At 41.4% G+C, this 23,182-nt stretch overlaps 1 protein-coding gene across 2 annotated transcripts in view; it reads left to right on the top strand.

Annotated features, from left to right (window-relative positions):
* Window positions 1-23,182, top strand: part of LOC109938948 (copine-8) — a 307,311-nt gene that overhangs the window by 244,265 nt on the left and 39,864 nt on the right. For both annotated transcript variants that reach the window (XM_048610427.1, XM_048610428.1), the window contains exon 14: window positions 17,645-17,691. In XM_048610427.1, coding sequence (XP_048466384.1) covers window positions 17,645-17,691 — 47 coding nt within the window. The remainder of the gene's footprint in view (window positions 1-17,644; window positions 17,692-23,182) is intronic.

Genomic DNA, 23,182 nt, shown 5'->3' with positions numbered 1-23,182 from the left:
AAGGCAGGGATAATGTGAACGTCCAGGTGGGCTCAAAGTAAGTGAGCACTCAGGAAGCAAGTGAACAGGCCAAGGATGCAGCCATCAAGTCCACACATTGGATGGGTGGCCAAGTGCACAATTGCTGTAGCATTGCAATGACAGTTGTTATAGTACCCTAAGGTGCAGCATTGAAGTGCAGAATTATACTATCAGTGGAGCGAGAGGTGCCATGAGGGTCCTTAGAGGTTTGCACATGTCAAATATAATGCCTGTGGTGTCAGGTTGCATGTGGCCAGTGCCCATGGAGTGTGTCCCTAAGACGGTATCCAACATGGAGGTCTTAGGGGCAAGTGACAAGCTGAAATCACTCTGTGACTTCCATGTCGAGATGTTGGTGTCTAGTTTGCCCGCAGCAGGTGTTTTGATAGTCTTCAGCTTAATCCCACAAACAACTGGGGAATTCAGCTTGAGATTTTTGGGCTGCTATTCTTAGCTTTCCAGTTCCTCTGCTGTGCAAAACAGTTACTAATTGGTGCAGGCCTCCCTCTCAAAGGTGAGCACACTGGTTCTAAATCACATACAATACTTTCTTTCCCTTGTTATTGACAGCTTAATTTCAGTCCTCTGATGTTCTTGAGTTTGATCTCTCTCAAACCATTGTTCATCATAAGTAAGAGTCGAGACTGCTATGCCAGTGTCGAGTTTCAAATGCAATTTGTTTTGTCCTGCTGGAATATCAGCACTCTGGTAGCTTCTGTTTGGTTTCTGTATTTCTCTAAGGAATGCACCTCATTATTTTGATTATCATCTAACTTCCTGGATCTTGCCATCTTTTGAAAGCTGCCCCTTCTGTGTATTCTGTACAGGTTTCTTATTTCAGCACACCATCTGGAAATGGCCCGTTGCTCCACATAAGTAGCAGTCAACCTCTTTGGCAGCATATTTTCACTCCTGTGTTTTTTTTCCGCCACACCAGTTATAGTTATCCTAGTCTGTTAATGGATGCTGTTCCTGTCTCCTGTGCATTTTATTACAGAATATTTTCTTATTGTTGACATACTGGGCTCAGTCAGCTGCTTTTGAGATAGGGCTCTCTTTTATCATCTCAAACCACAGTTCAATTCTCTTTTCTGACCTTGGATTGCCTGCTCAGTTTGATGGTCTTTGCTAGGTTGGATTTTTTTTTATCTCTCTGCTGGTGGTCAGTCAAAGCATCATCCAACACTCCCATCATGATTTTTGTCTCTGATCACTTCACCTTTAGCTTCTCATTCTCTGCAAATTTTGACAGTCATTTATGAATGGATCAATACTTTCTCCTTGATGTTCGGTGAGTTTGTTGAACTTAACTATCTCAACAATGGTATTCTTTCTTAGACTGAGGTATTTTCCAATAGCTTTGATTACTTATTGTACATACTTTTCTCCTCATTGATAAAGTGAGTAATGAAAAATTGTCTGCGCAGTTACCCATTGCATATTACAAAGGATTGAGCTGCTCACTGTTCACCTTTTGTAGCAAGGCCTGATGCAGCATGATACCTGGTAATCTCCAGTATCTTTTTGGACATGCTACTGCTTGGTTGAGGCCTAGGAATTTAAAGTAATGGTAGAGAATTGTCCTTCTCTATTTTTCACATGCTGTCATCTTACAGCAGCCTCGGTGTTGTTAGACCAATACAGAATTCCTAATGAGTCGACAAATGTGTAAGGAATGGAAGATTTATTGGAATACATCTTCATTCTTTGGCTTAAACTTCTGCAAGGCTATATGAGAGACCAAATCATGTAATGTTGAATCACTTCCTGTGATGTACACAGTAAATGATTAGCATATGAAGCTATTAGAATTGATTTGAATTAGACTGTAATTAGCCCATTAACAAGCCAATATTCAATGAAGCTCCATGACATGAGATTTCTGTCTGATATCAATGACCCCATGGCCATTTAATAGTCTGTGGGAGGAAGACCCACCTCCAAGATCTGCAGGTTAATCTGATTGGCTAGCAGCTATAAAGTCTCAGCTCTGCCAATGGGTGCCAGTTGGACTGAAACTCAAAATGGAAGGAGAGCTGGGCAAAATTAAGTCTGGGACACCTGTGCCATGACAGCCCGATTTTGGCCTGTAGTGGAGTGTTGCGAGATTGAGAGTAGGGGTTATGTGTTGAAAAGGCAGCGGAAGGGTGGCGGCAGTGGTACCGAGGGTGAAGGGAGGGAACAGATATTGGCATCTCAGCTGGGAACGGTATCCATTATCAGGAAAGTGAGCTAATGATAGAGTTTACCTCTCCTCTGCTTTCCCTTTCTGCCCTAGGTCCGAGCAGGTTAACCAGCCAGGCATGCGCCAGTGATGTTCTGCTCCCAACCTTAAAAATGCAGTTGGGTGGGAAGTGACCTTCTTAAGTGGCCATTTGACCTTAACTGAAACAAAGACAGACAGACGACTCAAGTCTTCATTGTCCCCATCAGTAAAATTTCTGACACAGGTCGCTGATGGGTAGGTAACAGGCAGAAAAGCCATTGGAGAATTTTGCAGGCCCCTTAACTTTGATAAGGGCTACTTTGCTACTTGGCTACTTGAGGTTGTGTTTAGTCTTTGTCCATATTAGTTTTCTCTAGAACAATACTGATTTTGGAATTTCCAAGTTAATGAATAACATTAAGTAAGAAGGAGATAAAATGATAGGACAATGGCAAATTGTTTTTATTTGATTAGATTTTCGTCTCCATGAACTTAAGCAAAGGGTCACTCCAATAGAATATCAGTTGGCCAATACTGAGTTTCTCTCTTGTTCACTTTAGCAGAAATAGTGCACAGATATGGCAGTGTATTGCGTCCTGTTGTGTATCAGTAATCACTCAGGTGCATGTATAACGTGAGCTAAGATGAAACAGGAAAATTATTTGACTGTGCCTTTAAACCAGATGCTAAAACCCATGTTGTAATTCTGTGACCATCTTCATCAAGAGAATGTTCTTGTTTATACTAACATACTGAAAAAGTGATAAACAACCAAAATGTTCACCTTTTACCAAAGTAACCTTGCATGTTATCTATTCACTTCCTAGCAATGCCACCATCATGTAGAAAAAAGCTCTCTATATTCCAAAGTCTCACAATCTCCAGGAGATTGCAATTGCTTTCAATTCATCACAGTTGCTGCCAACATGTAAATTATCAACCCTATAATTGGAAACATCCTCCTCTCAGAACTTGTTGAATTCCATTTTAAGGAGCTGTTGTGACACCTTACCAGATCTTAGCAGTTTTGTTCCAGATCTGTAATTTCCCTGAAAATGAATATTCTCTGGCAACTAATCTAATATTTTGTGGATGGAATTTGTAGGTATAGTCTTTAATCCTTCTTAATATCCACTTTAAATAATCTATTCAAGTTTACTGAAAATGGTAGCTTTGGTCTGAATCTTATAGAGGGCCTAATGACATGGTTTGTGGTGTGAAATGTAGCAGAATCCCAGAAATAGTCCACTGAGGCCTAACTCAATGTCCAGAACAGCTGCTTTTAACATCATCCTGGGTGGTGAGGAGAGTTGTCTGTTAAGCAGGATTATTGCTTGATAACAACCTCATTAACTGCACATCTGACCTCGTCAATATGCAGCCTCTGAGCCTACCAGCTACCACATACAAACTAACCGCCGAGAATTCTCAACTTGGAAGTCAGAGCGGGTGCCTGGCAGCTTCAGCTCACCATTGGCAGAGATGAGCCTCCATGTTGGTTAGCACAGAACAGCAGCTCAGGGCTTGATCCATGGACACTAACCACACATACCCATCGACCACGGACATTGGCATCTGATATTTGCCAAACTCTTAGGATCCTCATGGCATTTCTGATCCACAGGCAAGACGCTTAGGAACTATAGGCCTGTAATTCAAAGCACACTAACAACCAGCATTGACAACCCGCTGCAAAGCCACTTTTCACACAGGGGGCATGGACCCAGCTCATGCATTGGATTGGGCGGCATCAATCCATGATACATCCTGTATGGACAGGAAATTAGATATCACGCATGCAGTTATATCTAGGGCTAAGCAGACGTTCACGCAAACAGATGTATTGCAATACCATTAACATTTATGGAAACATGAGACTTTATACACGTCGCAATGTCACTGGTTGCCCACTGCACTACATCTCAGTGTTGTCCCAGGTTCCACATGCTGAGGTGGAGGAAGCCACTCAATAGTGGAGCCTGTTGATCCTAGAGATTTGGTCAGGTGACCCCAGGGTGTCGGCGTCTGGACAGCCCAGACATGCTGAGGGTCTCCTTGCCAAATGCAAGTTGGACCCTCATTGGCTTTTGAATATCCAACGGTCAGAAGGAGATAAGCAGGGTGGAGCTGGAAGATCCGGCTACTTCTGGTGTGTCCTGAGAGAAGACATGCAAGAGACCTGTGTGTGGTTTAACCTCCAGATGGGTGTCTCCTGGCACTACCCTGTGTCCTTGTGAGGCAGGGGCATCTGCAGTGCATGCTAGGTTTCCCATCACCCTGTCTCTTGAGCACCAATGATGTACGTGTGTGTGTGTCTATGTGACCACGTACCCTGAGTGTGCTGGACTTGGCTCTCCATGGCAGTGCCAACCTCTCCCAGGGAGGCAGCCACACAATCCCATGCTTGAAGCAGCTGGCTCCCAAAGCTGTAGCTGTACATCTGCAACCTCTGGGCTATGAGGGTGCTTGTACCCCACATCCCTGTCTGCCACTCCTGTTCCTCCCTGTGTGCGTGGGTGAAGCTGACACCACGGGGTCCTCTCCTGCTGGGGCTGAGCTGGTGCCTGGTTTCCAGCTGTTCTCCCTGTGCCAGCGACTTAAGCAGTGAAGTGCTCACCAGCACGTGCTTCCCAAACTCTCTGAACCTGATTGAGTTCCCACTGAGGTGTCGGTATCTGAGCTGGCACAGGGTGCTGGAGACAGCCTTACTGATACTTCCTCTGAGGCCTTGGAACACTCCGCCTCAGGAGGTGAGGAGGTGGTTTCTGGGGGAGCAGGCCATTTGTCCAAGGGGGCCGTGTCCGTTCCACTGGCACCTGAAAGCCCCAAGGAAGAGAGGGCATCATGGCCAATAGTTAGAAATGGCCTGCATTGAATAACACAGATAGCTGAGTTATTATGAAAATTGCAGTGGAATGAAGAATGCAATGTAATCAGTTGGCAGGATGTGGATATCCGCCCTGCAGCAGAGGCTCTGGTTTCCATCTTCCACGATTCTTTCCTCATAGTGGGTGAGAACCCTGATGTTGGGCACCCACCCAACCATCCTGGCCCATTCAGCCCTGTTATGGTCTGTTTCTTGCAATGGGAGAGAGGGAAGGACTGAGTGAGATAGAAGTGACTGGAACAGCTATTAGTGCTGCTGCTTTCATAGAAAAGGTGGTGAGGTGTCCCAGGTGAATGTAGGCAGTGCAGAGGACATGGAGGGTTAGTGGTGTGGGAGTTTCAGGTAGGGAATGAAAGCGAGTGAGGGAAGATGTTGCAGAAAATTGAGGGAATGGTAGAACATGAGTCTTGGTGGGAGGTCGGGGCAGTAGCAGAGATAGAGTGTATGAGGTGGCTTGAGTGCACAGCAGGGCACGTACTTTGTCAGAGCGGAGAATGTCCTTGACCTTCTACAGCATTGCTGGCCATTCCTCCAGAGTGCAGTCATGGCACAGGCCCAGTGCCAATCTCAGATGAGGCTGGCAGCTTCTGGTAGTCGGGTGAACTCCTCACCTCCAGGATGGTCCTGCAGGAAGAGGACTGCCTTCCTCTGGGCCAACTACCCACCAGGACCTCCAGAGTCCTGTCGGAGAAGTGCAGCACTATTTTCACCTTCTCAGAAATCTTTGTAAAGATTGCCAGTTGGCAAGCAGGGTAGCTTCAAAATGTCAGTAATCATTTGGCATACAGTGGTCCTTCAAACTTGGCAGAGGTGCCTGGGCTGGTGGTCTTTTGGCAGAATTCCAGTGAGTGGCGAGTTCTTCCAGGAATGGTGGGTGGTAGCCTGGGCCTCAAATTGGGTGAGAAGGATGCCACATGAGCAGCTTAGGTAGCTATTGAGCTGAGTTTGATAAGATATAGCATGAGATCTTGCTAGGTCTCGTGGAGAGAAACCGTCTTAGGTATGGAATAAAATTTATACGTAGCCAAAACTGCACAAGATTCAGCCTTTATCATTGAAGAAACTAAATCATCTCCCTTTAAGCCTGCATTAATTCATGTAAATAGCCCTACTTCTTGGAACTTATCTTCCATATGTAACATCATTGAGATTCAGTATCATCTTGGACCCTCTTGTCTATTTCCTTTCCAGATCCTCAATAGCCTACAACATGAATAGAGACAAAAACACAGGGGGTTATTTTCCTCCTGAAATGTAAAAAATCTGTTTGCTTTGCGATGCTTTTAAGGTCTGCCAGTTTCCCAGCTGCTCATGAAATGCAATCTTACTTGCTTAATGATTTGCAGTTGCAAAGGCAAGTTCTCTTTGTGCTGGGAATTACAATGCTGGCCCAGGATGCAAGTTGTACACAAGTCACAATTCAAGTACCAAAAAGATGATGATGAAGAAAACATTAAAATCTTACCACAAAGCAAATCCAACGTAAAAGATTGTGGATACAGAAAGTTGCACACCAGAACAAAGGGAAACTGATCACACGTCCTGACATGAATTTATCAACAACTGGCCATCCTCTCCTCGTCTGTGATGGGAGCTGAGCTCTAACTGACATTGCTCTAGATCCCTACATGCAGCATTTTGGTGTGATGCTCGACAATCTCACCAGCCAAGGTCTGCTTTGCTCACTTTGCAGCCATTGAGATAAGAGTGCTGGTATGAGTAGGACAGCCTCCTACAACCTGGATCATACTTTGTTCCTCTGCCTTTGAATATGTCACCTTGAAGGAATCTCCGTGACAAACCCTCTGCTATTGGTGAAAAGAAAAGTTGCATGTGTCACTCATGAACTCTGTGACTGTCATCTGGGACTAAAATAAAATGGACTTCAAAGCGATCAGCGCACGTCTTTTGAAAACATATGAGGGTTTAAAATGGCCTTCTGCCTATAGATTGGTTTCAGTGATAGGGCTGTGTCTATTTCCATTGGGGGATTGACCATGTGGAGAAAGATTATCAATACACTGTCTTGGAAACAAATGGCCTTTGTAGTTGTATGGATGGCTATCTTGTGTTTGTCATTGTTGGGGGGCAGCAGGTACTTATTTCAGTCAATTGCCAACAATCCATTCCATATTTTATCAAACATGATAAGTCTGATCTTCTCCATCCTTTCCTGTTGTGATTCCCATCTCCATTCTAAGCACTTGTCCACTGCCAAAGATACTGCACAGCCCTAGAACATTTTTTTAAAATATGGTAATAAAGCTCTCTCCTTTTGTTGGTAGGCCTTCTAATGTCAATCTGAGGCCTGGCTTCATTCTTGAGAATGACTCTGAGCATGAACTTCACAGTTTTGCAAAATCCAATGTCCAATGATTACCACAAGAACTGTGTCAAACAGAAAGAAATTTTACAGTTTATAAGAATTAAACAGAGCAAGCACTATTAGCTAAATACTTTATTTCAGAATTATTTATGTTGCATTAAGTTTTGCTTCTTATGACCCCTCAATCCTCATCCATTACAAGAATCCTGAATAATCATTCCCTTTCTGTAGGGACAAACACACAAGGTATGCCACAGCACCCTGCAAGTCATATTGTTCTCTCCTTATTGTTCTAGCTTTTCTCTAAGGTGTGAAATTTCATGGAGATTTTTCCATTAGGTTTTGGCTAATGGTTCTCAATATTCACTTAAAAACTTCATAATAGTCAAATTCTAATTCAGACTTAGGCTTCACTACATTTTTGCTTAGGGATTTAAAAATAAGGAACAACCCCAGTTTGTAATAGTCTTCTGCTCCTATAGCTTCTGTACAGTTGCTGGACACAACTGATTTCCTATTCCTGGCAGATACTATCTCTCTGCCTGTTCCAAGCTGACTGCTTTGAAACTAATGACTAATAGCTTTCTACCACAGGGTCTGTGAGGACCACTGAAGATTTCTTCTTCTAGCTTTAAGACAGGCAAAAATTACACCTTTCTTCCTCTCATGGATTATAAACTGGGTTCAAAGGATTCTGGGCAATCCAAGATGGAGGACAGGAGAAAATTGTTTCTGTGAGAGCTGCTTCATGTTTGAGTTTTCTTCAGTGTTGAACTGATTTCTTCGATTTCTTGGTACAATAATTACTGTTTTATAACTGTATTGTTTTGAAACTTTGGAAAAAGATCAAAACAAGGTACTTTAAAACAAAACAAAGGGAAGAGCAGGCACCACGTGGGAGGTGAAAAAATGGAGCAGTGAACCTGCAGTACTGACTGCCTGTGCTGTTTAGTTTCAAGTATCTCTGGATTTCAGAGTTTGGTCTAAGAAAAATAAACAAACAGTGAAATTCACAGCTCACCTTGAAGAAATTTGTATGGGGAACTGCTCATAGCAGGGGAGCAGCTAAGTGTGTTTTTTAAAAGTCTAATCATGCTCTTTTTTTAAAGTGAAAGGGGAAAGATTTAAAGGTGTTCTGAGGAGCAAACCTTTCACACAAAGGGTGGTGCATGTATGGAATGAAGTGCCAAATGAGGTGGTGGAGGCTGGTGCCATTACAATATTTAAAGGCATCTGGATGGGCATATGAATAGAAAGGGCTTAGAGGAATATGGACCAAATGCTGGCAAATGAGACTAGATTAATTTAGGATATCTGGTCAGCATGGATGAGTTAGACCGCAGGGTCTGTTTCTGTGCTGTATGTCTCTATGACGCTAAGTCTTCCCCTGCATTCCATGCAATGAACAATAAAGTTAGTACTGTTTCTGCTTAAGATCCTGGCCTGACTAATGTTTATTTCCTTTGGTTCTCCCAACTTGATGAGGTATATCTTACATTTAGAACAAAACTACAAATGTTTGCTTTTTGAGCATGCACCTGGATAACTTAAATAATGGAACATTCTACTTCATAGTCCATCTCAAGGATAATGTGGTATGCTTCAGTATGGTCTCAAATAGAAATGTAAACAAATTATCTTATCTTCAACACAACTCTTTGATTCTGTAATTCATATGAATTTATAGTTTCAATGGATATCGTGGCCCTCTATCCAGACTCGTTGGGTCCTTGAAGAGATCCAAAGATGGGCCTCCCCATTTGTTTAAGTTTTTTTTCATTATCAAATCTAACCTCATGTGATGAAAGCAGGGTAATTAAACATAGATTTGTTTGGTTTGCCCTTATACTAAGTTTGTTTATCAGTTTCTTAACCAAGGCTTTTCCATTTATCTTGCAATTAATACTTTTATTCCTAAAACTCAAAGATATATCCTACACCAAAAGTTATGAATGATATTTGTAACAAAGTACGCATTCTTTTTATGTAATTTTGTTGCCTTAATCTGTTTTGCAAACTAATGAAATCTTCTTGTAATTTGAAGAATAGCCCTTGTAACACCCATTTTTAGCCTCTAAACAACTTGCTAATGTTCAAAAGTGGAGTCTGAGATGTGAGAGTTGGGTGTTAGAAGTTTAATGAATGGAATACAGGACAGGGCTAATGGCGCAAATAAGTAGGATATCTCAAAATGAATGTCCTTACTTTGACAACAAATGTCAGATTGTTAAATGGATTTCTGCATGGCATTCATATTCTTGGAGTACCATTTTTGGTGTTGACCACCACCACTTCTTATTTCCATGCCATCTGTGATGTGTCTAGACACCTTCCTGGAATTGCACACTTACTGGACATCTCTCTTTTTTTCCCGACTGCATCCACTGCGAACTCCAGTTTACCTTCTAAAAACCTTGGTCCTTGATTTCTCACAAGTTTAGTGCCATTGTTCAAAGCCTCACTATCCATTGACCTACATTTCCCAATACTACTTGCAGCCACAATGCACCTCCTGCTTTAAGAGCTGCAGGGCTGTCAGAAAGTAGCACTACCACCTCATGATATTGAGCTGATTTGTAGAGGCATGGAACAGTGCAGTGTCAATCCACCACCACACCACCCCTCCCACCCCCCCGACCCCGCCACCTGCCCCCACAGCCTTGCCTTGTTTATTTTCTCCTATTACTGAACACCGTTCTCTTCCCTTCACATCTAAATTTTACACACATTTCACATCCTTTCTCTTTCTCCATCATTAACAGCTCTTTGAATCTTGCACTTCCCTTCTGCCTCTGTCAAGATATTAAAAATTAACATTTTCCAACACCTTTCAGTTCTCTAGATGAGTCATACTGGACTTGAAATTTTAACTCTATTTCTTTCTCTACAGATGCTGCCAGAGTGCTGGTCTTGCGTGTTTGTCTCCAATTTGCAGCATCTGCCATATTTTATTTTTAGTCAAGATTTTACTGTGTTGTCTATAAGACAATGAATAGGACAGGATTAATTGTACTCCATGAGCCTTTGGTCATTTTCAGATCTTAACCAAGTTTTTCCTGATATATCCTCCCTCACAGATGCAATGAAACCTTTACACTAGTTTTTTGTTATTGGCACAGTGTGACCAGACACTGAATTCCAAGCCTGAATGACTAACTTCAGCGTGCACATTTCACAAGTTTTTAGCGGTTCACTGATGGCAGATTGTGGAGCAGCTGCATATTCTATCAAAGGACAAGATCTGTAACTTGCAGAATCAGTCCCATTCCACAGAAGTACCCGCACTGTCAGTAAATAGCAGAAAATCCACTGCGTTGCAATTCTCTCAAAAAGGAGACTGTTCAAAGCAATCCAAACTCAGGGGAAAATAATAAAATTACACATCTGCCTAAAGAAACCAGAAAAGGTTGTCTGAAGAAGTATTGGAGCTAAACTTCACTGTTGATGTTATTCAACTCTTGAAATGAAACTGGGGCAATGTTGTACGTTGATCATTTTACATGGCAAACTATTATTAACATGATGTTAATGATTAGTTTTCAATAGTGGATATTCATAATAGGACTAGTATATCAATAATTTCCCCAAAATAACTAAATGATGTCTACGTTATCCATTAATATAGACCATTTCAATCATGACAAAGTGTCTCAAAAAGTAGATACAGTGAATTAAAAAGTCCAGTTTTCCTTTAGCTATTGTCTTGGCAGTACGCTCCCAGGGTGTCAGCAATCCTCTTGAACGGCAGCGATGGGAGATAGACTGGAGCTGTTAGTAGATTGGAGAATATAGATTTTATTCTACTTGTGGTCAATTGTGAGCAAGTTGTGGGCATGAACTGTTGATTCACGTCTGCTTCTGTAAGTAGGAAGCGATTGGAATGCACATCTAAATAAATGTTTACAGGAGGATATACAGATTGGCTTAAGTCACATCCTTTACTAGACAGCTTTCTGGGGCGTAAGTGTATTTTTTGTGGGAAGAGCAGATGTGGGTCTCTTTGCAGTATACTTTTTGAAGTATTTTGGCCGGTCCTTTTTTGGAATGGCCATGTAGCAGTCCGTTTGACTTGCAAAAGTTGGGTCCAGGTCTGGGGATATGAACTGAGCAAATTTCTGCCCTTCCTCACCAGTGAACTGCCAAGGAACATGTAGTGTGCCAGTTACTTATTAATCTGATGTGAGCACCAAGTTGTTTCTGAGATCTTGTTGCTGCATTTGATATGAGAAATTTCAGATAAAATGGTTGCACATCAAATTATCAGCACAGTACTGTGTTTGTCCCAATGACTTTATTATCTGTGATTGCTGAGATCTGTACTGCCTAAATCACTGGTGTGTTGGATAAGTATTGTGACAATGCTGTAGCTTTAAGAGGTTATTTTGCTCTGGTTTCTTTTAAGAGAGAGATTCAATGAGAAGTGCTGAGCTCACTACAGAAGACCACTTGAGTAAATAACTTGGGAGGCCTCGGGTTTTTTTTTAATGCAGCCTGAATGGGTGTGGCCAGCTGTCACAGTTGAACATTTCTGGATAGCATCAGAAGCTATTGAGATCTCAACAGAGTTGGAAGCTTCAGTGAATGTCTCCTGGCTACTGCTCTCTCTGAATTTTCTGTTGATGTTTTTCCCTCCTGGATTGGAGAGCTGCATCTGAGAATCTGAGTGTCTGAACTTTTCTTCCTTGCCAAGGGGTGTGTTATGGGATGTCACTGTATTGGAATAGTTAATTTAGTAATAGTTACTGTATCGATTATTCGGTTAAGTTTTTAAATAGAGATAAGTTATTCTAAATTCCTCTTTCTTTGGTTGTTTTTTAACTGCAGTGTTTAAATTAATTGTGTTTTGCTTAATGTCGAGTAGTTTGGCCAGTCGCATTGCATCTGGACAGACACTTTACATTTGCCTTAAAAATAAGAAAAAGTTGGGGCCTAGGCTACCTTCTTAGAATATTTTGAGGGGGTTGGATCTGGTCTGTAACAGTATACAATGATCTTTTTAAATATGCAGATAGATCCCTGTCAGCCCAATAAGAAGGTGTATTTGCAGATGTAGTGATTGTAATGAGTGCAGCCAGATGGACCTCATAGAATATGAGTTCTCTGATTGGGGCTGTTAACCTGGTCCAATCAGGGAGCCCCAGCTGACTTGATATAAACAGGAGTGTCAGGGGTTCTGTTCACTCTCAAAGTCGGCTCTGAGCTAGTTGGGTTAGTGACTTGTACTATGCACCTGTAAATAAAGGGTGACTTGGTGATGGGATACTGGCCTTTGTGGGCTTCTTTCACAGGAAGCGCTGAAGGAAATGTTTTACATTCACAGGAAGTGAAACTCAAAAACTGCCACTAGTGATTTCCCAGCCAGTGCACCTTACAAAGAGTGATGCTTGTCTTAATAGAATCAGTCCTGATGCTTGCCTTGATGGTATCAGTCCCATAATTATATTTTTTGGCTGCTCAGTACGTCCTGACCTTTTTAAAGATTTTTAATAGACTATGATTTGATTCTCCTTATCAGATAATGCAATTTCCCTTTCAACTTTCATGAGTGAATTGCCAGGAGTCTTGAAAAGATTCTTAGATGTTGATGGATCTGTTGAGCATTTCCGGCATTTTGGTTTAATGGAGTGGATTTTACATTTATTTTTTCCAGATGTGAAGACAAAGAACAGATGCAGGAGCATCAGAAACTCAGATGTATTGGCCTTAGGCATTCAAAGTAGCAGTTCCTTCTTCATGTGATTTTCTGCCCAGTTGGATTTTGTGTGCTAGAGTGCTCATGTAAATTCACAGCTTGAGTGCATGTAGGACACATCCTCCATTGGTGGATGTATTTAAATGCTTTAGGGGTGAACCAGATTCACAGTCTAATTTTCTACTCACTCTGTCCTCAAGAAATGATGGATAATTAAACCACACACTCCTCCAAATTCCTGAAATGTGTGTAAGGTAGCTCCAGCACATGGTAATGGTTAGGGAGGGAACACAGCAAGGCAGCTGGAGCACTTGTGCCAGGACTTCCAACAGTGGCTGGCAGTAGTGAGGGAGGGCACACAGCAGGGCAGCTGGACCAGTCAAAAGGATCCTCCCTGGAGGAAAGCTTGTCTTTGAAGGACAGAGTCTTGATGGGAGAAGGATTTGACAGACCAAAGGATTTCCTCAGCCAGATGTAAACCACAGACTTAACTCCATGTAAATACTGTGTCTCTTGTTGTGTTGATCCCATTGGAATAAAGAATCCCTGCTTCATGATCTGTGGGCCTTCCATATGTTCAAATCGCATGTTCCATGTATAAAATCTGAGCTCTAGGAACATTAAACATTAAAGGAAAAATCTAACTATTACAATTATAACATTCTTAAAACACTGAAATGTCAGCAAAATAAAATTGGAATAAGTTCAAACTACAAATTTACAATTGAATTACTACCAAGCTACTGTCCCATAGTCTCACAGATCTATGGGAACCCAGATTTTAGAATGCCTATGCCACAACTGAATCTCCTATCCATTTGGCCTGGATTGTCTTTCTTGAGTGCAAAATGAATGAACTCTCACACCCCTATAATAAACTCCATTGGTTACACTTCAACCCACATGATCAGCCTGCCATCTTGTTTTATTAGCTCACCTGATGTGGACTTGCTGGTGGTTTGGCATTTACTACCTATCTCTAATTGCCTTTGTGGTGGTGAACAGCCACTGCAATTCCTTTATTCATTCACAGATGAGGGCATTGCTGGCTAGGCAGCATTTATTGCTCAGCCTTAATTGCCCAGAGAACAGTTCAGAATCAACCACATTGCTGTGGGTCTGGAGTCACATGTAGGTCAGAGTAGGTAAAGATGGCAGTTTCCTTCCCTAAAGGCCAACAATTGACAATGGATTCACAGTCATTGGACTGTCAATTCCAGATTTTTTTTTATTGACCAACTCATTGACTGAAGTGGCATTTAATATCCTCTCTCATGGTGAAGTTATAACTGTGACATCTTTAATCAGGCAAGAGTGGGGATCATACCACCTTCTCACCAATGCCCTGATTAAGGCAGTGGTCGGAAGGTCATGATGGCCCTTACCAATTGAAGTCTTAGAGTGGGTGGGCTGTGAACTCAAAGCCCAAACAGCAAATACTGGTGTGTTTGCTCACAGACTTCCTTAAGTGTGGGAGGTGGGGGTGGAAAATGCTGTCAGGTAGCCAGTGCCTGATTGAGGGACCTGGCATCAGGAAAGTGCGTGGGAGTAAGGGTGCTACTACTTAACCACAAACCTATTTCATGTGACTGATGTTGAAGCCATGATGTACTTGCTCTGATATTCTCATTTTTCTCATCATTCTCCATATGTCCATCTCAATAGTATCCTGGTTATTCCTCACTTCGTGTTGCTCAATATTTTGAATGAAGTAACAAGATTGGTCTAATAGCTGTCTTGTAGATTCTTCTTTTCAGTTTTCATCAAAACTTCTCTATCACACATTCTGCTACCACTGACCGCAAGCTACTCACTTTCTCCAAGGCTTCCCCCACAAATGTTACACCTTCACCTTGATTCTCTTTCCCAGGCAACCTGACATCTCATTGCTCCTTGGGCCAAAATGCCAGTTGGTTTTTGGAATTTCTGTTGTTTTCCCTGAGAATTGAGCAGGCAGTCTGACCCTTGAATGTTTTAGATCATTATTTTCTTAAAAATGTTATTCCATTTTCTATTCCATTTTCAATTCCATTTGGATTTCACAGCCTTTCTTGGGTACAAGATGAAAGAACTCTCACATCCCTATAATAAATTCCATTGTTTACACTTCAACCCACACTGTCAGTCTGACATTTTGTTTTATTAGTCCACCTGATGTGGACTAGCTGGTGGTTTGGCATTTATTACTCATGTCGGTGAATCTAGCTAGGTCAGATGCAGGAAAGCATTGCAGCAAGTCCTGGAGATGCACTACAGCGTGGGCTAGATGCTGCCCTCTGAGTACCTAAGAAACAAAATACTTGACTGTATGCAATCACTTCACTTGCAAACTATTGCAAAAGCTTTTTGGCTTTTTACAGTTTAAATATCCCTGCCTGGTTTTGCTATTATACAAATAATAGAAAATACAGGGGATAATGCATTTTGTCATTTATCAGTTATAATATCTCAAAATAGCAATTAAGTGGTTGCTAGATATTTAAGTCCAACTTAAGCACAGCTTCTTTATATTTCCATTTTTTTTCTTTAATTGAACTATTTCAAAAAGCTTTTCAACAATATTGCACTTCAAAATGTCAACTAAATATTAGAATATCCCCATTTTATTAGTTCATAAGACTCAGGTAACGTCCCTACATGTCAAGTGCTCTCTCAGAAAAATGAGTGATATGATTCATTATGGGTATCTGCTGCAATCAGCCTTGCCTCATGAGCTGGGTTTAATTGTGCAAGATTTGTAAAGTGCCTAAGCAATGGAACAACTACAGATCTGGAGGTGGGTTCCATACATTGAAGCTTTACTTATTGTGGCATTGATCAGGAATTCTCATAGGCATAGTTACAAGATCATGACATAATTACAAAGGTGGATGGTAATTCTCTCTAGCTTGATTCATCAATCCAGAGAAATCCTAACACTATTCTGTTCTATCTTGAATTTTATTCCATAGATTATTTGTTCTTTGACTGAAGGTGAATTTCGTAGTATCAGTCCTAAAATGGTTGTTCCTAATTTGAATATGTGTCCTCCAGTTCCAATCACACAGTTTAATTTAAACAACCAATATGTGTTCACTACACCCTTAACAATTTTCTGTGTATTTATAAAATCAAAGGTCACTGAAGAAAAGGATGATAATGTGAAAATTCACCAGTGTGCAAACTATTTTAACAATTTCTGTATGTAACATTCCACTTAAGATCTACCACAATTTTAGTCCATGTTCATTAATTTTCTATACAAATATAATTGACCAGAAAAGTTTTCTGTTTAGCGCTTCCTGAAATCCTGCATGACTTGAGTATTTCTAGCATTCTTTGTTTTCAATTCAGATTTCTAGTATCTGCTGTCTTTGATTTGGCAGCATTCTTCCATGATTCTTCCTTCTTTCACCTTATTGTATAAGAAAAGCTATAAATTTTATACTCAATGACATAGACTAAACTTACATCTGATCTGCTGAGTATTTTCAATATTTTCTGCATTTTGTTAAAATTGTCTTATGCTGCTCTGAAATGGCAGCAATGGAATCAACTGATTTGTTCAAAGCTAAAAGGGGCACATAGTATCCTTGTCCTCCCTGCTGACTTGGTGTGAGGACAAGAGGAAAATTGCAGTAATATGACCACATCATTCAGGTAGACCTGAGCAATGGGTTCAACCAATTGGCAGTATGATTCTAACTCCTTGCTCATTCTTTCACGTAATTTGTATAAAGGTTCTTTTATTATTCTCTAATTGCCAAAATATGCCTTCAACACACAATTTTTTTTAATGTATTGATATCTTTACGAAGTAAGTTGATATCATTGAGTGACAGAAACGAAATATTGTGCTCCATACCATTTAATAACTATACCTAAATTAAGCATCTTTGTTTTGCTTAGAGATAAAGCTGTATTTATTTTTCTTTATATTTTGTTTCATTCTTGTTGCATTCTAAAATCCATTATTTGAACAAATAATTACAGTTGTTGTTATAAATTAACGTTCCCACATTTGCAATTGGCAGAGCCAATGTAAAGTTGTCACATTTCCTCGGACAGCACCTTCCAACCCCACAACCACTTCCATCTAGAAAGACAAGGGCAACAGTTACACGGGAACACCACCATCTGCAAATTCCCCTCCAAGCCACTCACCATCCTGACCTGGAAATAGATCACCATTCCTTCACTGTCGCTGGGTGCAAATCCTGAAATTCTCTCCCTAATGGTATTATGGGTCACCCCAGAGTAGGTGGACTGCAGCAGTTTAAGAAGACACCTCATCATTACCTTCTCAAGGGCAACTAGGTTCAGGCAATAAATGCTGGCCAGTCAGTGATGCCCACATCCCACAAATGAATAAAATAAATCCTTTAGTTACAGCTCCAGTTAATGGTAATGCCACTGTTTTTCCTCAAAATGTAGATGTAAGAATTTATAATGTAATGATTAATGAAACATGTTTGTAACTGGTAAGACTTTTGACACATTGTAGACTAAACATTGTTTACTTTCATCTTTTAGGACACAAATCAATTTCACAGTGGCTATTGATTTTACAGCATCTAATGGTAAGCCAAATGATTCAACATACTCACATTGAAATCTTAGTTTTATTTCTGTTTAAATATGAATATTTCTTAAAAACAGTTAACTATCTAAGGTATTTGTAAAAAGCTTCAATAATTAGGAATGTAATTTGTCTTTTTCCCTATCACAAACCACAGTTGCTCAATAATATTCATTGATAACAAATTCATGTAATTAGCAAAATATGATTAAAAAAGAAGTGGTGTGCTTATTACTAATGCTTCATTAAGTCAGTTAGGTAATATATAGCGAGTCTATTTTGCGCTTTTTTTTTGTTAGTTACCAGAAAAGGCATATTTCCCACACACCAAACACTTGGGTAATGAGAACCGTCATTTTGAAAAGCAGGTAATGTTGATTTGGCTGCTGTAGCGCATGGGTAGGCAGGGAGGTTCTGCCTGGAGCACCAAGCCTGCCTGCAGATTCACATCCTCACCTCCCCCTCCACTAATAACAGTAAGACTTCCTCCTAACTGGCCCTCATTGCCTGCATGGTTCACAATGCCTCTGAGATGCCATAAGCCAAGATTCCTTCAGGAGTTGGCCTAATCCCATAAGCATTACTGAGGACAAGCATATGGAACCAGTCAGGTTGAGAGTGCTAGGTGTTGTGCTTGCACAATGAGAGGAGGCATGATTAGAAATTAACTGTGGGCTATTCAAAGTAAAACAAAAAGGCTGTAGTATTTTGACTGATTTACAGCCTGAACAGCCTGATTTTTATTTTGAAATTTGATCAGGACCTGCAAATTCCATTTTAACTCTATATTTTTAAAACTCTACTTGAGAGATAAAGAAAGGACCAGTCAATTTGGAGGAGGATGAAAATGTTGGTTGTATTGCCTAGCTTCTCCTAGTGGGAGGGTTGCATTCTGACCATAGCCATGCAGAGAAGAGGACATCGTCATGTAGCAGTGAAGTGCATCTAAAGGGGCAGGCTCAGATGGAACCTTACAGGAGAACCAGTAGGATGTTATTTTGGCAGGAGGTGGGTCAGGCTTAGTTGAATACTTTTGTGAACATAAATGATAAAGCTTTAAGTGAACATGTGTCTGTGTGTCAGATGCTGTAAGTTGTATATTAGAGTGTTTGCACTTCTCCTAAAGTTCTATAGCAAGGCAGTTAAGTGAAAGTACTATTCCAGGTCTCTCCATGGTCTGCAGTAGAGAGTGGGAGATCATCAGGGGGTGATGGTGGCAGCTCGTGAGTGAATGGGCATGGAATGGTGAATGAAGGGTAATGAAAGGAGGCTGCCTGGGATATTCTGGGAGTTAGTCTCCTGGTCCCTGCAGGCAATGAGGGCCAGTTAGGAGGAAGTTTTACTGTTATTAGTGGAGTGGGAGGTGAGGATGTGAATCTGTGGGCAGGCTCTGTGCTCCAGACAGGATTCCCTGCCTATCCACGTGCTACAGCTACCACAGGCTGTCTTGTAGACTACCCTCTCCCATGGTTGGGTCCTGGCTGCAGAATTCAATTTCAGTTTTAAAATGTTGTAACGAAGGTGCTCCACTTTGAAGTGACCCCCTCCCTCCCTCCCTCCCTTATCATCCATTGCTGTACCTTTCACAGAATCGTTCCAGTGCAGAAGGAAGCCATTCAGCCCTTCATGCCTGCCCTGGTTCTATTCCCTAGTACCAATCTCCTGGCTTTTCCCCATATTCTTGCACACTATCCAGATAATCGCCCCATGTCTGCTTGAATGCTCATTCAAACTTTTCTGCCACATTCCCAGGCAATGCCTCCCAGTGAGAGATCTATGATCGGCCCCTTCAGCTCTGACATCAGCCCACCATGCCCTCTGGTGACTTTGGAAAAAACACAGTGAGTGATTGTTAGCCTCAGAGTGTGTGATCCTAACACACTTTGCAGCCTGACATACACCAGGTTCAGAAGCCACAGGAATGCTCAATACTCCCACTGTCTGTTAAGTCCCAACTCCATCAACCATCCTCAGACAATATGTTAACAGGAAAACTGTCAAATGATGTATTTGTTTCCCATAGATAGGTATAGAATTATTACATGGTGATGGTTTTTTTTTCCACAAATTAATATTGTGCCAGGGGCCTCCACAGTGAAGAAAATGCTTTTTACATTGACATACAAAAGGTTGGTGAATAATTTCCACTTAAAAGTACAATATGTCTGAGGCTAGAAATTTGAAATAAAAATAGTATGATGGAAACACTCTGAGTAAGGCAATGTTTAAAGAGAAAGGAAATATATGATGGTGGTAGCTTAGGTTAATCTGATGAGTCCAAGACTGAAGTCATTCACCTAAACTGCTGAGTGTTTCCAAGCTTATATATGTTATAAGAAGGCAGCATTTCAGTGCAATAGATTTATCCATTTCCAAATTTCACAATTCAAAAAGCGTACTAAGGCTGTTGCTATTGAAGGCTGTTTCAAAGAGCTTTTGTCTAAAACTGACATTCTGTAATCCAGTCTAGTTGTCTGACATGACATGTCATCATTTCAGTTCATCTAACCTTTTGTGATCAGAATAAATTGTAATCATATCAAACTTCCTTTTTTCTAGTAGGTATTGAAGAATGAATGATTTCTATTATACATATCAAGCATGAGTTTCAAAGCAGACCCATTATTAACTGAGAAATAAAATGTTACTGATATCCATTACTTTTATTGAGATAAAATACTCTCCATTTTGCTGCCTTAATACTTTAAAGCATGTTATCTTTCTAGGTCAATGCTAGAGAAGTAAAGGTGCAGAAATTTCATCCATCAACAAATATATCATGCAATGTTAGTGCCAACTCAAAACAAGTCACACATAGGGCTGAATCTTGCCATATTGGGAAAGTTGTGATTTTCATCGTGTTTCATGAGGGTTTCTTTGATTTGATTTATGTCATGTGTATTTTGTTACAAAATACAGTGAAAAGTGCTGTATAATGTCACCACTGTCTGGAATCATCTTAAAACACAGAAAAATAAACCAAAACATGGAATGTAAAGGCAGAAGAATGAAGAAATAAAGAAAAATTGTTCAACTTAACAGTCTTTCTTGTAGAGTGCTCCACCATGGGCCACAGGCCTGGTGGCCAGGTATGAGTCTCCTTTGCCATGCTACAGCTGTTGGAACGCAAGTTGCCACTCTTCGGCACCATCTCACCTCCACTGATGCCTTCGCCACTATAGTCCTTGCTGGACCTTGTCAATGCAGATGCCGCCAGGCACCACCCCGGCCTAAACTCTACGCTGCCATGAATCTACTTCCAGCCCACCTCACCAATGCAGCCGCTGCTGCCATGAATCTGCGCTGGTCGCTGAAGCCACTGGGAACCCAAACTCGCCTCTGCCACAGCAGCCATGGGTCAGTGCTAGGACCGCCTCGATGCAGAAGCACTGGGTTCACTTTGAGTCTGCTCGCCAAACCCGCAATCAAGCTGCTCAACAAGAAGTAAGTCAAATAAAAGAGCAAAAGAGAAAAGAGAGTAAAAAAAGAAAAAGAAACAAGAAGAAAAGCGGACAGAGTGGAGAAGCCATGGGCTCAGAAGCCCGACTCCACCGCCATCTTACTGGAAGGCAAACAATTCTCCCAATGAGGTCCAGTGGGTCCTCTCATGTTCTGTCCTAAACTCTCTTTAGTAACTACCTACTACAACCTAATGGCAACGATCTTGTTTGAGGCTAGCCCGATTCGTCCACTTTGCATAGCACAGAGTACTCATGGCTGCTGGGATAGCTCATGATTCCTGGTGCTGGCACCATCTTTAAGAGGTTATTGTGCAACCAATTAAACGTGCTCAATTCGGAGCAGTTTGTGACATTTGCTGCAGACATGGCAGATAAGGGGAAATTGGCTCCTTACTTTGCAGACAGGGATGTGGAGCTCTTGATTGAGATAGTCTAGGCAAAGGATGCCCCCTTGCAACAGCGAAGGCAATAACACAGGCCCTGGCACTCAGGTCAGGGTGTTCTCAGCTGTCTCAAGGAATGCTCAGATTATGTAAGAAGAAGATCAGTGATCACCTCCACTGCACCAGGGTAGGTGCCACCATCTTGTCTCTTCTACCCCATGCTCATGTATCCTCTGCCAAGGCTCATGCTCTATCACCTGCACTATTTCCTGCAAAATCTTCTGTCACCCACTCTCATCCACCCAATTCCCTAGCAGCACTAACCCTGCATGGACTTTATGCTGCAGCTATGCCACCCACTTTTGCCTCACTCAGTTCTGCATCCTCTCTCATTCCAGGAGTAAACAGCCCACAGTAGGGCAGAAAGAGCCAAGGAAGGCTGGGGGGTGGAGGTGGTGTGGGGTGTGGGTTGGTGGGTAGGAGTTGGTGCCTGACATTCAGCTCCTTGCCTCCTACAAGGAAAGGATCCTGATCCTGACCACCCCAAGAGACAAACAACTGTGCCCAAGCCCTGGGACTGGTCTTGGAAGCTGCACTTCACTCATAGTTCTGGGACCCCCTGACTGAAGGCTGTCTCCCTTGATTTGACTGCAGTATATTCTCCCTAGGCTTTGAGACATAACCATTTGGTTGAAGCACAGTATTTGCCACGAAAGTTGCTGGCATGTCTTGCAGGTGTTACACTGATGTCACATGGTGCTATACAGCAACGTATCCAAATGCTTGACTGATGAATGTTAAGCTACCTGGCTTTGTGTCTGCACTCAAAGGCAAGTCAAGACAGACGTATAATATGCTGAGAACATCCAGGTAGGTGCTAAGTGAGTGAGTACTCAGAAAGGAAGTGAGCAACACTGAGATACAGCCTGGTCTAATCCATGAGATGGGTATTTGGCCCTGTATGAAAAGTGTCAATGCAGTCGCAGTTCAATGTTAGGTGTCACTATGCTCCAAAGTTCAGCACTGAAGTGCAGAAGAGAAAACAGAGTTAAAGTATCAGGTTCAGTGACCCTTCTCTTCACAGGTGCTGCCAGACCTGCTAAGCTTTTCCAGCAATTTCAGTTTTTGTTTCTGATTTACAGCATCCGCATTTCTTTTGGTTTTTATTTGGCAGTGAACCTATGCGTGTTCAAAAGTCCAACAAAAGTAGGGATAAAAGCTCCTGATTACTAAACCAAGTTTCAGGAATAGAACACAACCTAGGCTCTTAAGAGAGGAATGGCTTATAATATGCAATACAGTAGAAGAGATTTCTAACCATTGGTATATATAAGTGATTTTATTTATAGTTTACTAAACTGTGTACAGCATTTATGCCGTGATTATAATTTTCAGGTGTGTATGGTAGGGTTCCGCTGTAAATGCCTTTAAAAACAATTTTGAATGATTTTATTGGAATTTGTTTTTGCAGTGGTGGTCTGATTGGCAATATTTGCTTGTATTTTTGTGAATGAATGTAATGGATTTTCACAACTGCTAGATATTTAAATAGAATAATTTTTGCTTCTACGTCCTTGAGGAGAGACAATTCTGTGTCGGCCAGGAGATGCATAAAACATTTGAACAAAGCTAACTGAAAGCTCATGAT

The sequence above is a fragment of the Rhincodon typus genome, chromosome 22 (assembly GCF_021869965.1).
Source record: "Rhincodon typus isolate 14 chromosome 22, sRhiTyp1.1, whole genome shotgun sequence".
Classification (NCBI taxonomy): Eukaryota; Metazoa; Chordata; class Chondrichthyes; order Orectolobiformes; family Rhincodontidae; genus Rhincodon; species Rhincodon typus.
Note: the sequence above shows the minus strand (reverse complement) of the source record. Positions and strands in the feature narration are given on the sequence as shown.